At 38.2% G+C, this 17,818-nt stretch overlaps 1 protein-coding gene across 1 annotated transcript in view; it reads left to right on the top strand.

The window, feature by feature from the left end:
• Positions 1–17,818, top strand: part of LOC127948365 (zeta-sarcoglycan-like) — a 111,591-nt gene that overhangs the window by 15,040 nt on the left and 78,733 nt on the right. Inside the window, exon 2 of the mRNA XM_052544793.1 lies at positions 16,894–16,995. Coding sequence (XP_052400753.1) covers positions 16,894–16,995 — 102 coding nt within the window. The remainder of the gene's footprint in view (positions 1–16,893; positions 16,996–17,818) is intronic.

Here is a 17,818-nt window from a genome sequence, read left to right as displayed (position 1 = left end):
CTGAAAATGTACTCACCCTCAGGCCATCTCAGGCCATCCAAGAAGTAGAGTGATCAGAACAGACTTGGAGAAATTTAGCATTGCATCACTGGATCCTCTGGATCGAATGGGTGCCGTCAGAATGCTTAAAAATAACTGATAAAAACACTGCAATGCTTGACATGACTTTGTCATTTTGTTGAATTTGTGGGTTTCTGAAAAAACAAATCCATCAAGCCATTAAACAATTTAAATAATCTCCCTCACCTCAAACTTTTGAGAATAATTAATATGACTTAATTTGACTGTATTGCTATATTGCTATATAGCATTACATTATTTAAATCTGTCCTTGTAGAAATGACTCTTTTCTGCCATGTTGAAAAGTTACGGTCATGCAGGGGACATATTTGACAACTAAGATTGTTCTGATTTAGTCCGGACCTGCTGGTTGGTGTCATAACTGCATCATTTAGCTGCAAAAAACAACAATCTCCATTGAAGCCATTTAAAAGTAGTCATATTTTCAGATGAAATAAGATTTTTATCAATTGCAAATGATTATAGTCTCTTATAGTTTCTTATGGAAGGGATTTTTAAAATGGAGTATCTCCTAAAAGTGCATGTACTGTGAATTATTAGTAAAAGTTTAAGTGTAAAAAAAAATAAAATAATATATTAATAAAATAAAAAATGGTTTTGAAACTGAAATAAAATGAAGTGGAAATGTTCTCATTAAAATAACTGATGCAAAACATTCTATGGCAGCCAGTTTAATCAGAGTTTTCTAAATGTCTTGATTATATAAGGCTCCAGAAACCTAAACCTAAACCTAAAATTACTTTATTTATAATTATGTTAAATAGTTTTTTATTAGACTGATTGCTGACAATGTCCTCACTTTATTAAAAAAATAAAATAAAAAAAAATGAAAATACATGCTTGTACAATAGCAATAAGTGTAAAATATTGCTTATGTCAGAATTTGTCTAAATGTGGTCTGGACTTGTTTTTAATTCATGTGTGTATGTATCACGGCTTGCCTACTGTGGCGCTGATGAGGAGACGAAAGAGTGCGGAAAGTAAGGGAATTAACTTCAAAGGTAGATCTTAGATAGAGCTGATACTGGAGTGAACTCAGGGGCTGGAGCCGACACTGGAGCGAGCTCTGGGGCTGGGATGAGGGTTGTGAACAGTCTTTTTAGACTCATCCTCTTCCCTTGGTTACGGGTGAATAAGGCAAGTGGCTGGCTTGTCGTTGCAGTGGTCTGTGGGTGTTACTGAGGAACGGCCGGCGGGCTGTTTCTGGATTGGGGATGGACACCCTCCCGACACCGGAGGATCCTTTCCTTCCAGTACAATCCAGTTGTATCTGGGAGGTCCACGGGGCGATGGTAGTTGGCCCCAATCTAGAACAGCCAATTCAGCGTTGCATCATCCAATGCCTTCATCAGAGCTAGCCCGTAGAATTCCCGACTGTACTCCATGAATTGAGAGTGAGGAGTCACATGCCGATTTGGGTTGATTTGGGAGGTGTCTGAGCCGGCCGGCCAGCCATGATGGCAGGATACGGTATCGGTTGCCAGGTGCAATGCCTTCAGAACTTCAGGGAGGCGTGACTAAACATTTCAGAGATCTTTAATTTTTGCGCTTTTATTTTGTCGGCGGAACAGATCGAGACGGATCTACGAATACGAGAAAGAAAAGGAAGAAAGTAAAGCAATGCAAAAACATAAGGTGAAAGAAAGGGGACCTTACAGGAACAAGCTCACACCAAGCGCAAAACAGCAGTGTTTGGAAAAGCTCTCAGGCATCTAAAATATCGACCCATACGAGCTCCCTGCAGCGGCACAGAGACCTGAACCATTTACCTCACTGCACACATATGGACATTGGGAATTATATTGTTTACAATGTAAGTCACCTTGCATTCACAGTGTTAATAGCTTTAATCTAACCAGGACATTTACATCTTGCAATCACACATTTAACTACCCTAGCTAACCCAGAACTGGTTTGTCCTTTTCAGCCCCCAACACAAAAACCTGGTACAGTATGTGTCATTAGGTTAAAATCAAATCATAACTTAACATACACAGCTTTAGCCTACATCAAAACATGTTGGAAACGTTTGTGTACATTGAACATCTCATTACAATCTAGTGTTTACGAAACATTCGCAGTTAATTACTTTGTCATTTTGGTCAAGAAGTGCATTCTAAATGCAATGTAATTACAATACACTAAAACGCATGTGAATAAACTTACTTTGGCCAGTACAACACTGTTTTCATCACCTGTTGTAGATGGACCCAGCCACAGCAGAAAGCCTCGTAACTTTCCAAAGACTTGTGGCTTTTAAACTCCTGCATTGTGTAGTAACTTAAACCAAAAACAATATAATTCCCAATGTCCATATGTGTGCATGGAGGTAAATGGTCCAGGTCTCTGTGCTGCTGCAGGGAGCTCGTATGGGTCGATATTTTGGATGCTTGAGAGCTTCTCCAAATACCACTGTTTTGCGCTTGGTGTAACCTAAAAAAACTGTATTCCATTGTTTGTATGTTTTCCATATGTATTGTGAGAGGTACTGGAGCAGTTTTAAACGCAGCAGTAACTTCCAGGCATGGTAAAACAGTGCAGAATTGCGAGAACCTCCTCTACTACCGAGTTAACAACACACGTAAACAATCCTGTTTCGCCGCCGGTATCCTGCCAACATGGCGGAGACTGATATCGAGGGAGGGGCTTTGTGCTATGACGATAACCCCTTATTCTCAATAGGAGATCTCTGCAGGCTAGGATGGAGAATCTAGTGGACATTTTCATGGACACAGGGAGAAACAGGAACAACAATAGACTTTCAAAATGCGGAAGATAAATCGGAGAGAAGGGGCTCAGCTTATTTTCTGTTTTTGTCCAGAACTCTGTCTCGACTCGCCTACTGTGGTGGATACAAGAGATGAAGGAGCGCGGAAACCAAGGGGATTAACATCAAAGTTCTTTATTCTTTCAAACAACAAGGAGCACAGGATCACACACGTAGACCGAGAGGTTTTTAACAAACAATTCCGGACAAGGAAGAATCGAACAGGCTGGAACTCAGATAGAGCAGAATACGAGGGGCAGACAGGTGAGGAAGATAACTAATAAGACACTCCTGGAATCCATGAACACACAATCAGGACAGGAACAGGAAGGAAAGGAAACATGGGCATAATGACAAAAGAGGGAGGAGGAAAACAACAAAACAGGAACACAAGTCTGACAGTATGGTTATGTCAAGTGAGCTGAATGAAAGGAACATGCTCATTGATCAGAATGTTTTGCTATCATTCCCATTTGGGTACAGGTTGGTGAGTGAGTTGTTTGCCGTACAAATTGCTCAGCATACAAAAAAGCCCTTGGTGTTCTTTCTCTACCTGCATTTCACCTCTTAACAACCCTCTTCAGAATCACACAGGTCCTTCTCAATGGCCTCAAACAGCTCCGCATTAAACTCATATCAGCTCCATTCAGTCCATGTTCATGCTCTCTTTGACCAGTCTTACTCAGCATGAACCCAGCATACTTAGCTCGATTTTACCTTGTGTCTTAATGTCAAGAGAGTTTTTGAATGTTCAGTATTTATTTAGCTTGCCTGAAGTGTATTCTGAAGAATGAGTCAGTGTGTTTGTGTTGGTATGATGTTTTCGGGGAACAACAGCAACTTCAAAATGTATGCATACTTTAGTTGAGCCAGAATTTTGACTGCAGAAAACTTCTTACAGTATGTACAGGCCTAATTGGCTATGATTTATTTTTATTCTATAAAACATAACATTTTAGTTTATTAATTTATTTGTTGTTAAATGTAACTTTTTTTTTACAGCCTGGTCCTGTGTTTATTAGTATGTGATGCTTACAAGTACAACATGTTATGCTTTTATTAATGCTGAAACATACAATTTGGAAATATTTCAACATTTTAAATATAAATATTGGCTGATATTTTTAGCTAAAATATTTAAAATATTTACAAATCTTTCATATCATTAAGATATATGTATCAATGCATTTTTTTTTATAATTTAATTGATAAGCGATTTAGATTTTTAGGCCCCTTGACCAGCTCCCAAAACTAAACATTTGTTATCATTTCAAATTAGGTAAATTAATAAACCAGTACTACCAGGACAACTGAGTGCAATATTAATCAAATTAATGTTGTCATTTCAGTTGTATTCATAAAGATTAATTTTCTAAGTCTAAAGTCTAAATTTGTAAAGTCGTTCATACAGTACATTAAAAAATTATGTTTTACTTTTAAATGCTTTAAATACATCAGAATTATGATGTATTTGAATAATGCGAGGGGCAATGGGGGTATGTGACAAGTGGGGCGGGGCTGAGGGCCGTGGGAATGGGCGAGGCCGGTGGAGTGATTGGAGATGAGCGACACCTGCTCGACCCACCGGTCTCGGGTCCCACGGAGGAGATGGAAGGATATAAAACTGGAGCGACGACAGTGAAGGATGAGAGAGGACCAGGCCTGGGCTTTAAGTTGTGTTTGCTTTTTATTTGTGCGCAACAGTCATCCGCGAGGGGCTGTTGCGCTGTTTTGTGTTTATTTTTGAATATTAAAGTTTCATTTGATTGTTCGCTAGTTCCCACCTCCTTCTTCCCAATGATTATGGAGCTTATATTACTACAAACAAGGACAGCTGTTTTATATTTCAAATGATGGTATTAATTCAAACATCTTGAATTAATTCTCGTTTCCCAGCACCTCAGAATAAAAACTTTTTGGAATCAATTCCCAGCCTGACATTTAAGACACAAAGTCAGATGCATCAGAAGATGATGGAGTGTGAGTCACACCTGCTGGGTTTCTTGAGTGTTCTTGAGCTAATAATGTTAGCCTGAATGCACTGTAAGTCACTTTGGATAAAAGCATCTGCTAAATGCATAAACGTAATTTTTAATTTATTTAAATTTGATATCTTATAAATGCAACTGTAGTTAAGACTCTTTATCACTTAGTTTAAAACACTGATTCACCAGTTCCTCCCACAGTCTGTGTTTGCTGTCACAGTGATTGTGTGGAAAGGCTCAAGCAAACACAATCACACATGCACACACAGTTGGAGGGGCTATGATGTTTGTCCAATTAGCCCAGCAACAAAGGATCATTACCTTGACACAGCAGTGTATTAGAAGCTGATTAAAAGATGTCAGGTCCTATGCTGAGAATAATACGTGGAACCAATGCATATCTTGCTGTCTCAGCAGGCTTGCCCCATCTTACCCATGCTGCCCGTCGCAATCACCCTTTCATGTTTGTTTTGTTCTTTCTCTCTTTGTCTTTTGCTCTTTTTTTCCCCTTTGTTGTTGCTTTCAGCGGGAGACGTGTTTATAATAATACAGCCTGTCTTTGTGGTAAAAATCTTGCTGTGTGGCACTCACAGTCTCTGTGGGTAAAGGCTTTGACAATGTTTTAAGCTAAAAGACCATGGAACTTTTATAGCAACAATCTATCAATCAGGCCTCTACAATATAATCATAGTTTTTTTTTTTTTTTACTAAAATATATCCATCTTCCAACCCACCTATTAATCCATCCATCCACACACCTGTTGAGCAATCCATCCATCTATTGTTCACCCACTGGTTCATCCATCCTTCCTTAACATGCAATTATCAATCCATAACTTGCACCTATCCTTCCATTTATATAATGCATCCATCTATACATCAATCTGTGACATGCATACATACTTCTTTAACATGTAACCATTAATCCATAACATTTATCTATCCTTTCATCCATTAATGCATCCATCAATCCATCCATCCATCTGTAACATGCATCCATTCTTCCTTAGTTTTCAAAATCGATCTATAACTTGCATCCATCCTTCCACCAATAATATGGATCCATCCATCACATGTGTATGTGTGTCTGTCACATGCATCTGTTCACTACATCCATCCACGTGTCCACCCATCCATCCGTAACATGCATTCATCCTTTTTCAGTGGTGGTCAGTAACAGAGTAGCTTTACTTCGTTACTGTACTTAAGTACATTTTTAAAGTATAATTTTACTTTACTGGAGTATTTTTATTTTGAGTAACTTTTACTTTTACTTCACTACATTCCAAAGCATAAGATCATACTTTTAACTTAAGAGTAAATTATTGATGTCGAAATTTAGGATTGATTATTATAACTGAAAATCATATTTAGGTCTAACTGTCAGTTGCCTGGGAACTAAATATGCTGTAAAGAGTGATCTATTTAAGCCCACTGAAATGCTTGAATGCAGACAATGCAGACACATCAACCAGTGACTCTATGTTTTAAGTAAAAAAAAAAAAAAAAAAGATTATTTAAAATAACACTGATTAAATAAAATATCCCATGCAAGTTCAAATTCCTGTCTAGCTAACAAGCTTGCTGTTGCTAAGTTTAATTTTTAAAAATAAAGTCCAAGTATTGTTATTCAGCCACCTAGATAGATAACATCTGGTGGGGAAAAGAAAGCATGTGATGTTCAGATCATGGTAACTACAGTAATTATCAAAGTGGGAATTGATGCCCTCAGGGAGCATTTGGCCAGGGGTTTTTTACACCACATTCAAGGTTTAAGAAAGAAAAGAAAAACATTTTGAAAATATAATTATATCATATTTTACTTGAAATATTCTTCCTAACTTCATGCCTTATTCTTATATCATATATAACTGTAATGTTCTGCAAAACAACAAACTTTAAAACATTTTTTCTTACTGGTGAAAATCAACTGGTCAACTCTGTTTTCCATCAGTTACATCGCAGTGTAAGCTTCACAGTGAACATTACAACTTCATTCTTGTCAAAGTAGTCCATATCAACAACAAAAATCTATCTTGACTCCATATAGTGGTTATTTTGGAAAAAATCCCAGGTATTTTGAGCAGTAGGATTATAAAAAAAATATAGCCTATAAAAAAAAGTAGCCTATATAAAATAGCAAAATCTATCTTTCAGTGCTTTTTTTACTTAAAACAAATAAATAATCAAGTACATTTGCACTTTCACTTTAGTAAAACTGAAAAAGGAGTTACTTATTATATTTTTCTGTACTTTTACTCAAGTACATGATTTGTGTACTTCGTCCACCGCTGCCTTCTTTACCATGCAATAATAGATCCATAATTTGTATCCATCAATCTATTGCATGTGTCAGTCTGGCTGTCACATGCATCCATCCATTACACACATTAGATGGCCTGCATCCATCCATCTGTCCATCCATAACTTGTATCCATCCATCCATTACACACATTCATCCATCCATAACTTGCATCTATCCATCCATCCATCCATAACATCCATCAATTTCTCAGATCCATCCATCCAAACGTCTATCACACACATCCAACACATGCATTCATCCATCACATCCATCATCCATGCGTTCATCCATCACATCCATCCATCGCATCCCTAACATGCAATTTATCTGGTCTTCTATAGCCTTATCTGTGTTATGCTGTCACAATTTAGTGGCCAAACTCAACAACACAAGTGTCAGACCCAGTTGTCTGCACCACTGTAAGGCTTTTTGTCTCTGCTGGTTGTTCTAGTTATGGATTCCATTTACCACCATGCTGTGTTTTCATTATTGTCTACCTGGTTCAGCTGTGTTACATTTCCTGTTTGGTCCTGCATTGTTGTATATTAAGCACTGGGCTGCTATTGTCAGTGTGAATGGTCGGGTGATCCTTTCTTGGTTCTGCCATGTATTTGGGATGTACATCTCTGTGGATTGTCTCTCTCTGTTGCCAACTTGTGCTCATTCGTAACAATAAGTCTGGCCACTAACATGAAGTTTGAAGTTTGATCCTTGGCTGAAATCCCAGGAGTTGGACATTTATTGATATTCCACCCTTGTGTTTCTGAGAAAGGCACTTAAACAGAGTATTCTAAGGGGGCTGTCCTTGCAATTAGTGAACTTTAAGTGGCTTTTTAAATCTGGTCAAATAGCAAGTAAACTACCCTTAATTTAAAAGCCTGATTATGGCTCAGCTCTGAAGCTCCTCCTCGCTGGGGTCTTTAGCTCATCATAGTCCAATCAGTGTTATTATTTAGTCATTTGTGCAAGTCTACAACATCGATCCACTCACAACAAGGACTTACATTATAGCACCTCCCAAGTGGATGATCGGGAGGTGACTGTGTTTGTGTGTCTGTCTGTGTGTGTGTCTGTGTGTGTGTGTGTGTGTGTGTGTGTGTGTGTGTGTGTGTGTGTGTGTGTGTGTGTGTATGTGTTTGTGCGTGGGGGGACACAACTGCTGGTTTGCATTATTTTCCACTGTTCTGCAACATTAATTTTTAAAAGCAGAATCCAGAAAATGTTGTTTAAATCCAATAAGACATTGATCCAAAGTACACCAGTGCCTGGCAAAGCATACTTAAATCTACAGAGTGAAAATAAATAAAGTCGTGACCTTGTAATAGGTTATTATTACTGAAATACCAAAGTCAAATCCACATTAAATTAAAATTCAATAAAGACCTTTATTAGTATTTCAAAGCAAAGTTTGTAACCCTGAAGCATTATTTATATTTTGTGTGTATGTATGTGTGTGTGTGGGGGGGGGGGGGGGGGGGTGTTCCTCGTATTGGCAGTCATTCAATTTGCAGCTGCATTTTTGTTCTACTAGCAACAAACAGCACTGTGGTGTTCGCCAGAGGAGATTGAACTAGAGTTTGTTGATTGTCATAATATTTTAAATATGGTGTACAACCTAGTTTCCTGATGTGAAGGGGACTTCATAGGTTACTGCAAACAGCATCAACACATGGAAATGGGTCTACATTTAAATATAATTCTAACTGTACATTTAAATATCATTCTAAGTTAATTCCCAAAAAATGAATTAAATGTGAAGTTTTGGTGTTGTAGGTATGATGATGATGATCACGATGATGAATTTATTTAAATACACAAAGCTTTATAAGTACTTTATTTGTCTTCTTGTTTATTGGACTGTTGTATAAAATCAATATACAGTATAAAACCAATATTTGTATACGTGCAATTTAGGACAAAAACAGCATTTGTGTGTGTGGCGAGTGGGGCGGGGCCGAGAGGCGTGGGAACGAGGAGTGAGGCCAGGTGTAGTGATTGGAGATGAGCTACACCTGAGCCCCACCGCTAGTATCGAGTCCCACGTAGGAGATGGAAGGATATAAAACTGGAGCGACGACCGTGAAGGACGAGAGAGGACCAGGCCTGGGACATTATTTTATGTTTTGGCTTTTATTTGTGCGCGTCAGTCGCCGTGAGGGGCTGGGGCGCCGTTTTGTATTTACTTTTGATTATTAAAGTGCTTTTTGATTGTGCGCCGGTTCCCGCCTCCTTCTTCCCGATGAGTATGGATTTGTTTATTACAGTGGTGCCGAAACCCGGGAGAAGGAGGGACGCGCTGCTCGGCCCTCCACCGGCTGGGTGATCTCCTCCGCGGTGCCCGGCGGTGGCACTGGACGGCCCTCGGCGGACGGCACGACACTCCTCCGCCGCCCGGTGGACGGCGACGGCTCCTCCGATTTTGGGCAGCGGCAGGAGTCCCCCGTTCCCTGCCCCTCCGGATTCCGTCACGGAGGCGGCAGGCTCCGGCCCCCTGGCGAACGGCGCCGACTCCTCCGCTCCCTCACGGACGGCAGCCGCCCCTCCTTGTCGTGGGCGGTCGGCAGCGAGCTCGCCCGTCCCCGGCAACTCGCTCCAGCCCACCGCCTCGAGCGTCCATGGCGGCACACACCTCGCCAGCTCGAGGGCACCGCGGATTCACCACAGCGGCGAGGGATCTTCAGCAGCGCGTCCCTCCTTCTCCCGGGTTTCGGCACCACTGTAATAAACAAATCCATACTCATCGGGAAGAAGGAGGCGGGAACTGGCGCACAATCAAAAAGCATTTTAATAATTCATAAATAAATACAAAACGGCGCACCAGCCCCTCACGGACGACTGGTGCGCACAAATAAAAGCCAAAACATAAAATAATGTCCCAGGCCTGGTCCTCTCTCGTCCTTCACGGTCGTCGCTCCAGTTTTATATCCTTCCATCTCCTACGTGGGACTCGATACTAGCGGTGGGGCTCAGGTGTAGCTCATCTCCAATCACTACACCTGGCCTCACTCCTCGTTCCCACGCCTCTCGGCCCCGCCCCACTCGCCACAGTGTGATATTACACCCATTGCCTGTGTAATTTTGCTTAACTATGATATAAATATGAGACAAAAACTCAGGGGCATTTTTGCTCAAATGTCTTGAATTTAAGGAGCATACAGGTCTGGGGTAGGGCAGGTGTGTTAAATGCATTGAACACTTTTTTTTCATAACTAATTAATTAAAATAACACATTAAATCAACAGCCCTAATTTCTAATATATATATTAGACTCACAGCCAATCAAATCCCCTCTAAAGATTTAAATGGCACTTTATCGCCATGAAACAGCCAGCTGTCACACTGAAGTGATGATTGTGTCTGTTTACATGATGCTGATTGCTCACACGGAAATGGTTAATTTACACTTGTGCTGTATTTGAAAATTACTCTGGATGAGTACACATTTATGTCTGCAGAGCTAATGAAGAGGTTGATGAATGATCCATTTGGAATCTAGTTTGTGTCTAGTTTTTGACATGATAATGAAAATACAACCCCAGTTCTAAAAACATTTTGTAAAATGTGATAAATATCAAGAGGCTGTGATTTGTTAATTCTCTTAAATAATATATTTAATTGACAAAAGTACAAATATAACATTTCCAGCATTTTCAATGACCAACTTTTTTATTTTGTAAATCTAAAAAATTTTTTTTTTGATGGCTGCAACACACTCCAAAAAAAAAAAAAAAAAGTTTAATTGCAATGTTTAATTATTTGAGAATTGAAGATACTAATTAGCAAAATTTTGACATTTTTGTCCAATCTTTTGTGTTTCAAGACTGCAGCTGCTCGTCAGTCCATAGTTGTTATTGTTTAATTCTCGTGCCGTTTGCACTGCTACATCCCCATTTAATTGATGTATAGCTTTCTCCTTGTATAACAAGTTGCATTTCCTAATGCAGCAGCAGACTGTGGTAAATGACAACGGTTTTCTGAAGTACTCGAGATCACATGTGGGTGGCTATATTGAACACCGCAGCAGGACTGTTTCTTATGCAGTGCCATCTGTGTACTCAAAGGTCATGCACATTCACCTTTTCACATCAAAGGTTTCCTGCCTTGCACTATATGCAATGAGATTTCTTTGGATTCCCTGATTTCTTTCACAATATTATGCACTGTATGGTAGTTGGTGAAAGATCTAAATTATTTGTGAATTTGCATTGAGAAAAGTTATGTTTGATTTGTTTGACACTTCACACATGAAATTTGCCACAAAGTGGCTTTGCTGCCAAAGACTGAGATTCTCTTTGTATCCCCAAACATGATCCTTTCACCTATTACCAATTCACTTGCTTATTGTGGGCTGTTTCAAAACAGTTTAGCTTGGATATTCTATAACCTATTGACTTTTATTTAGCCTTTGTTCCAACTTTTTTTTTAAGTGTGTTGCAGCCATCAACATCAAAATTTGTTTATATTTACAAATCACATTACAGCTGGTCAGTTAAAACATTGGATATATTTTCTTTGTACTTTTGACAACTACATAAAAGTAAAAGGTTTTTTATTTCAGTGCATTTTGCAAAAACTGCGGATGTAAACACTGTAGCGCAAGCACCGTTGTTATTATAGGAGATTACACTTTCCTTTTCTTTCCCTTATGCTACAGATATGTTTGATATTATCAAGATCAGTCCAGTATGATCAGCAGAAGCCGTTCAGTTGATTATGACAGAGAGAAGTGCTGAAATTGAAAATGTAAGCTGAGAGAATAGCAACTCAGATGGCTGCTGCTGTCGAGGAAGTTGATGGTAACAAACCTCTGTCACGCCAGTTGAAGCAAAAATGCAAACTGCAATGGCACTAAAATACGAGCAAGTTATAGGCCTTAAGGCCTCGCTTGACACTGTTGTCACTCCCAGAATCTCCCAAAGTGGACACTGATTGACAGAAGGTCTAGTTATTGAGCTGGTCCAGACTGAAACATCCTTTTTACTGCAACATTGCCAGTGTTCAGCCAGTAATGAGGCTGTGGAGATCCAACAAGCATTTCAAAGTAACTTAATCCAATCTGGCTAGTTTTTATTTTGTATTTTTTATATATAAACAAACAAAATTAACAGCAGCATGAGAATAGCATGATATTTGTGAATGAAATATTGAATATCAGACAAACCAGGATAGTTGCAGGACAAATATAGAAACTGCATGCACCTGGCAACTAAAGGTGCATTGAGATTCATTTATGAGCTGTTTAGTTTTGTTGCCTCATCATTGTTTTTGTTTTAAGGTCATTATCTCAGACATTAGTGGTCCCTGGTTGAAGGCGAGTGGGTTTTATTGGGCCAGTTTGCTAAGGTCTGCCTTTTCTTAGTTGGAAATGTACCAGGGTACCCTTTCAGGTATATATATATATATATATATATATATATATGTGCATACACTACCAGTCAAACATTCTTGGACAGTAAGATTTTTTATTTATTTCTTATTTTATTTTTTAAGAAGTCTCTTCTGTTCACCAAGCCTGCATTTATTTGATCCAAAACACAGCAAAATCAGTGATATTGTGAAATTGATATTGTAACTGCTTTCTATTTGAATATATTTTAAAGGGGCCATAAGATGCGATTTCAAGTTTTCATTTCTCTTTTGAGTGTTACAAGCTGGTTTTGCATAGATAAGATCCCTGAAGTTGCAAAGACTAAAGTTTCAAAACCAAAGAGATATTCTTTATCAAAGTTAAGACTTTGCCAAGTCCCCCTGACATGGCTCATTCAAACACGCCCCCACATGTCTACGTCACTATGTGGAAATATGTGTGTAATGCTGCCCAAATGTTCACGCAAAGAAAGAAGGCCTGGTTTCAGTAACCGCAGTTAGTGTTCAAGCAGCAATGTCAGGGAGATGCTGTGTGTATCTACACGCCTCTACGTGCACCTTGGAAATATAATCACCATATAATTTAATGACAAAAAAATAAATAAAAAATTGTTTACTCGCCATGTATGTATATGTATATATGTATGACTCCAATCAGCTTATCTTAAACAGCTTCTTAAATCTTAGCTTCTTAATCAGTCAGTCAAGCATTATATTATGGTATTAAGCACTATTTAATGATAGAACTTTAGTGATTAGAATTAAAACTTGGTAACCCTTTATGAATGCATATTTATCATTATAACTGAACTTAAGACTGGTGGTTGGTGGTGGTGATACTTAAGATATTTTTGGTCGTGTAGGGCTTCTGAAAACAAACAAACACACACACACACACACACACACACACACACACACACACACACACACACACACATATATACATACATACATACATACATACATAACATGAGATTAATTGAAAAAGTACAGATCGCTTGATGGAGAAAGAAACTCTGAAGGGCTCAGTCAGTGTTCAGCGAGTGAAAATATATCTGTGCTAATCTTATAATAGCCTCGAACACATACACTGTCGTGTAAATTCTAAGAATCAAATAGCCAATGGCTAACAATAGACAACATTTAATCGCCCAGAGTAAAATTTAGTTGCATTTAGTAACTGACTCATTAATATTGCCCAAAAACACAAAGTACTCTTGAAAGATAAAATGAACAGGTTAAACAGAGAAAGGTCAAAATGATAAAAGGCAGAATAATATTAAAAGCTGTTTTTAGAAATTAATTGCTCATGAAGAAAGAAAAAAAAAATATGCTTGCTATCTCTTTTGACAGTGTCCAGTCTCTTTAGAAATATTAACAACATGGACTGAAGTTTGACGTCACTTGACATCATTACTGTAGTCTTTTACTTTACTGAGAATGTGATGAGAAGAGAAGATGGAAAAGAGGATGTGATGAAAGAGAGAATATAGCATTTGGGAAGGAGAGAAGTAAATTGAGAAAAGGAAGATGGAAAATAGCTGTGGGGCTTCTCTTTGTGCAACCCAAATTGAAGAGAGAAGCTGCTTTTGAGAGATGCTTAAATCCACAATCTACCATGCCCAAGTGTTTTCATACATTTAGTAGAATACAGAAAAGTGGGAGTAAACTGGTTTAGTTATCTGTTAAACTAAATTGATTTGTTTCAGTATATTTTGACACCCATATTCGTACATTTTCTACAAGGCAGAAAAGTGTTCTTTCAAAAAAGCAATAGCATATTAATCTAACAAATTCATACTTCACAATGTAAAGCACAACAACGCTACATGTAATGAAACTCCAAGTTACTTTGACGTGAAAACTGAAGCGGCTAATGACTGTAACTGTATGAAAAAAATCAGATAGAGAAAAGAACTAACCAAATTTTCTAAAATATAAGATTGAAAAGTGTGTCTCTCACAAAAATTGTGATCTCACAATTGACCCTTTGCAAAAAGCCCTCCTTAGTTACTGTTGCTATCTCTGACATGCCTCACACTAAAGTACACAATATGTTTTCACACTGTAAAAAAAAATAAAAAAATACATTGCAATGCAAAGACAACTGACAACACATCAACAGACAAGGTTACTTCTGCTATGAAACAAGGTCCCAGATTTCTAATTTAGTCTTTTTTGTTGAGAAATTAAAACAATAAATATCATTTTGTGGCTCTTTAATAAGTGAAGTGAGTGAAAGTGACATACAGTACAGCCAAGTATGGTGACCCATACTCAGAATTCATACTCTGCATTTAACCCATCCGAAGTGCACACACACAGCAGTGAACACACACCCGGAGCAGTAGGCAGCCATTTATGCTGCAGCACCCGGGGAACAGTTGGGGGTTCGGTGCCTTGCTCAAGGGCACCTAAGTCGTGGTGTTGCCAGCCCAAGACTTGAACTGCCAACCTTAGGGTTAGTAGTCATACTCTCTAACCACTAGGCCATGATTTACCAAAGTCGTGACACATTTCTATCCATTACAGAGATTCTAATGTGTTGTGACGAGCGGCAAACTCCCACTCTCTCTTGTGAAGCCAACAAGGAAGTGACTAAAATTATTTGACTGGCCGCTTGAGGCTGGCTGCAAATGGGAGAAAATGCCCAACTTTACAGCAGAAAAAAAAAAACATTTTTACAGCCTGGTGCAAAAAAATTATTTTGGTCTATTTAGCCAATTTTACCCTTCATGACAACTGTGAGGAGGGTTAATTTTTTTTTTTTTTTTATAACTCATTCGTTTAAATTATATTAAGCCTTAAAGTTCTGCATAAATAAGGGCGTGGCCACTTGAGTGACAGGTGGATTGTTGCTGCTGACACTGCCGTTGAGCTAGGTGGGTGTGGCTTCAGCAACCAGCTCCCGCCTTTTTGTCCATTTTTGATTGTCCGGGAGAGTCGCGCAGTGACGCACTGCCAAGATGGTGTTGGCCCGCTCTACACACTTTGAGCTTCAAAAACGCTCTTCAGGAGTCTAAGGGTGACGTCATGGACACTAAATCCATGTTTTTTCAGTCAGTGGTTGTGCCAGATAGCTGTAGTGCCTCGGTTCAAACGGCATGAGAACGTCTTTTCATATTTAGTTAAAGAATGAAATAAACATTAATGAACATCAGAACATATTTTATTTCAACTGTGGAAATGTATCAATACACACATTTTTCAAGTAAATATTTTCTTCTTCTTTTTTTATGTTTTAATCCCATTTTTTTTTTCTTCTTATTTTTATAATCCATGGTGGAAACGAGCTTGCATGAGAGATTTCTTTAAAATATGTGACCTTGGACTCAAAACCAGTTTTAAGTAGCATGGGTATATTTGTAGCAATAGCCTAAAATACATTGTATGGGTCAACATTATTGATTTTTCAAAAATAATAAGGATATTTAGTAAGATGTTCCATGAAACACAGCCAGTTTATATGTAGTAAATGTCCTACCATAAATATATCAAAACTTTATTTTTGATTAATTCAATTCAATTCAGTTCAATTCAAGTATATTTGTATAGTGCCTTTTACGATACAATACAAATCAATACAAAGCAGCTTTACAGAAAATTACGTTTAAAAAAAAAATTTATACAAGACGTAGTCAACCAGACGATGAACATAATTAACAGCAATTATTATATGGTGCAATCACATATGTAGCAATATTTGTTAGTTCTGTTTGTTGATTCAGGGTTAGCATCATCTGAGGTCCTCTGAGGGTCAGCATCATCTCTTCTGGTGTTCTGGATCCAGACTGGAGCTTGTATATATGTAAATCCCGTGGCAAAACACAGAGACAAATAGAGACATAATTAGCGTAGCTGCTGTTCCAACAAAGTAAAATTAATTAGTTTAACCCAAGCTAAAGAATAATAATGCACATTTGATCAGATGCAACTGCAGTCACTGCATTATTTGAATGCTTGGCGAAAGAGATGCGTTTTTAATCTAGATTTTAACAAAGAAAGTGTGTCTGAACCCCGAACATTATCAACAATATGCATTGCTAAGAACTTCATTTGGACAACTTTGTAGGCAGATTCCAGATTTTCAAATAGTTGTATCTCAACCAAATATTGTCCTATCCTATCAAACCATGCATAAATGGAAAACATATTTCTTCATCTTTCAGATAATGTGCAAATCTCAATTAAAAAAAACAAAAAAAATTGACACTTATGACAGTTTTTGTGGTCCAAGGTCACATATATTATGGATTTTCTTAGAGTATGGTTTAAAGCAAAATATAATAAGAGAAACCAATCTTTATCATTAGCATAAATATGCTGTTAAACAATTATATATTTGCACGAACATGACAAACTCTTTCTCTTTTTTCTCTGTCTGTCAGGATGGCATGGGCAATCTCCGTGTAACCAAAGAGGGCATCAGATTAGAGGGAGTTTCGGAGTTCCTCCTTCCACTTTATGTGAAAGAGATCAAATCCAGACGGGTAAGAAGTACAGTCTCATTGTCTTAATGTCTGATGGGAAAGTCTTAGGAGATCAAACTTTTTTTTTTTTATATATTTTTTTTTAGGAGCATTATCTCATTCTGTGTCTCAAATATTCAAACATGGTACTTTTTTATTTCTACTGGCATGATAGCATGTCACAAAAGAAAATAACTGAGTAATAGGAATTTTTAAAGTGGTGTCAGCAAACTAAGTGATTAGGGTAGGGGATGTACTTTTTGCTCCTGTTCTCTTGGCAGGTGCGGGAGGTCACAGGGCAGGACCGCTGCTGAATCCACCTTAAGCAGCTCAAACAACCTGCTGAACTTTGTCTGTTAAATACCTCGGTAAAGTTATTTCACTCTGTGCTGCCCTTTAGCTAGTGAATCTGCTGGTCAGGCTGGTACGTCAGGTCTTTTCAGCCTTAGTACAGGTTGAGCTGGTTCACTCTCCTACCATCTATCTATCTATCTATCTATCTATCTATCTATCTATCTATCTATCTATCTATCTATCTATCTATCTATCTATCTATCTATCTATCTATCTATCATCCATCCATCCATCCATCCACCCAGCCATCCATTAAAACACAATTTAAAATAATAGAGAGTTTGTTTGATTAAACGCAGCATGCTTTATTTAGCATCTCTCTGTCTCATTTGCATTTGGTCAAGCAATAAATTATAAAAATTAAGGACATTTATACTTCTTTTGCACTCTCCATCAAATGGTGGCACACCCACCATGCTGACGGGATGTGTAAATTGGCATGGTTTCAGATATCACTGGTCTGTCATCGCAGGTACCAGCGGTGAAGCTG

The sequence above is a fragment of the Carassius gibelio genome, chromosome B1 (assembly GCF_023724105.1).
Source record: "Carassius gibelio isolate Cgi1373 ecotype wild population from Czech Republic chromosome B1, carGib1.2-hapl.c, whole genome shotgun sequence".
Classification (NCBI taxonomy): Eukaryota; Metazoa; Chordata; class Actinopteri; order Cypriniformes; family Cyprinidae; genus Carassius; species Carassius gibelio.
This window is presented reverse-complemented; position numbering and strand designations above follow the sequence as displayed.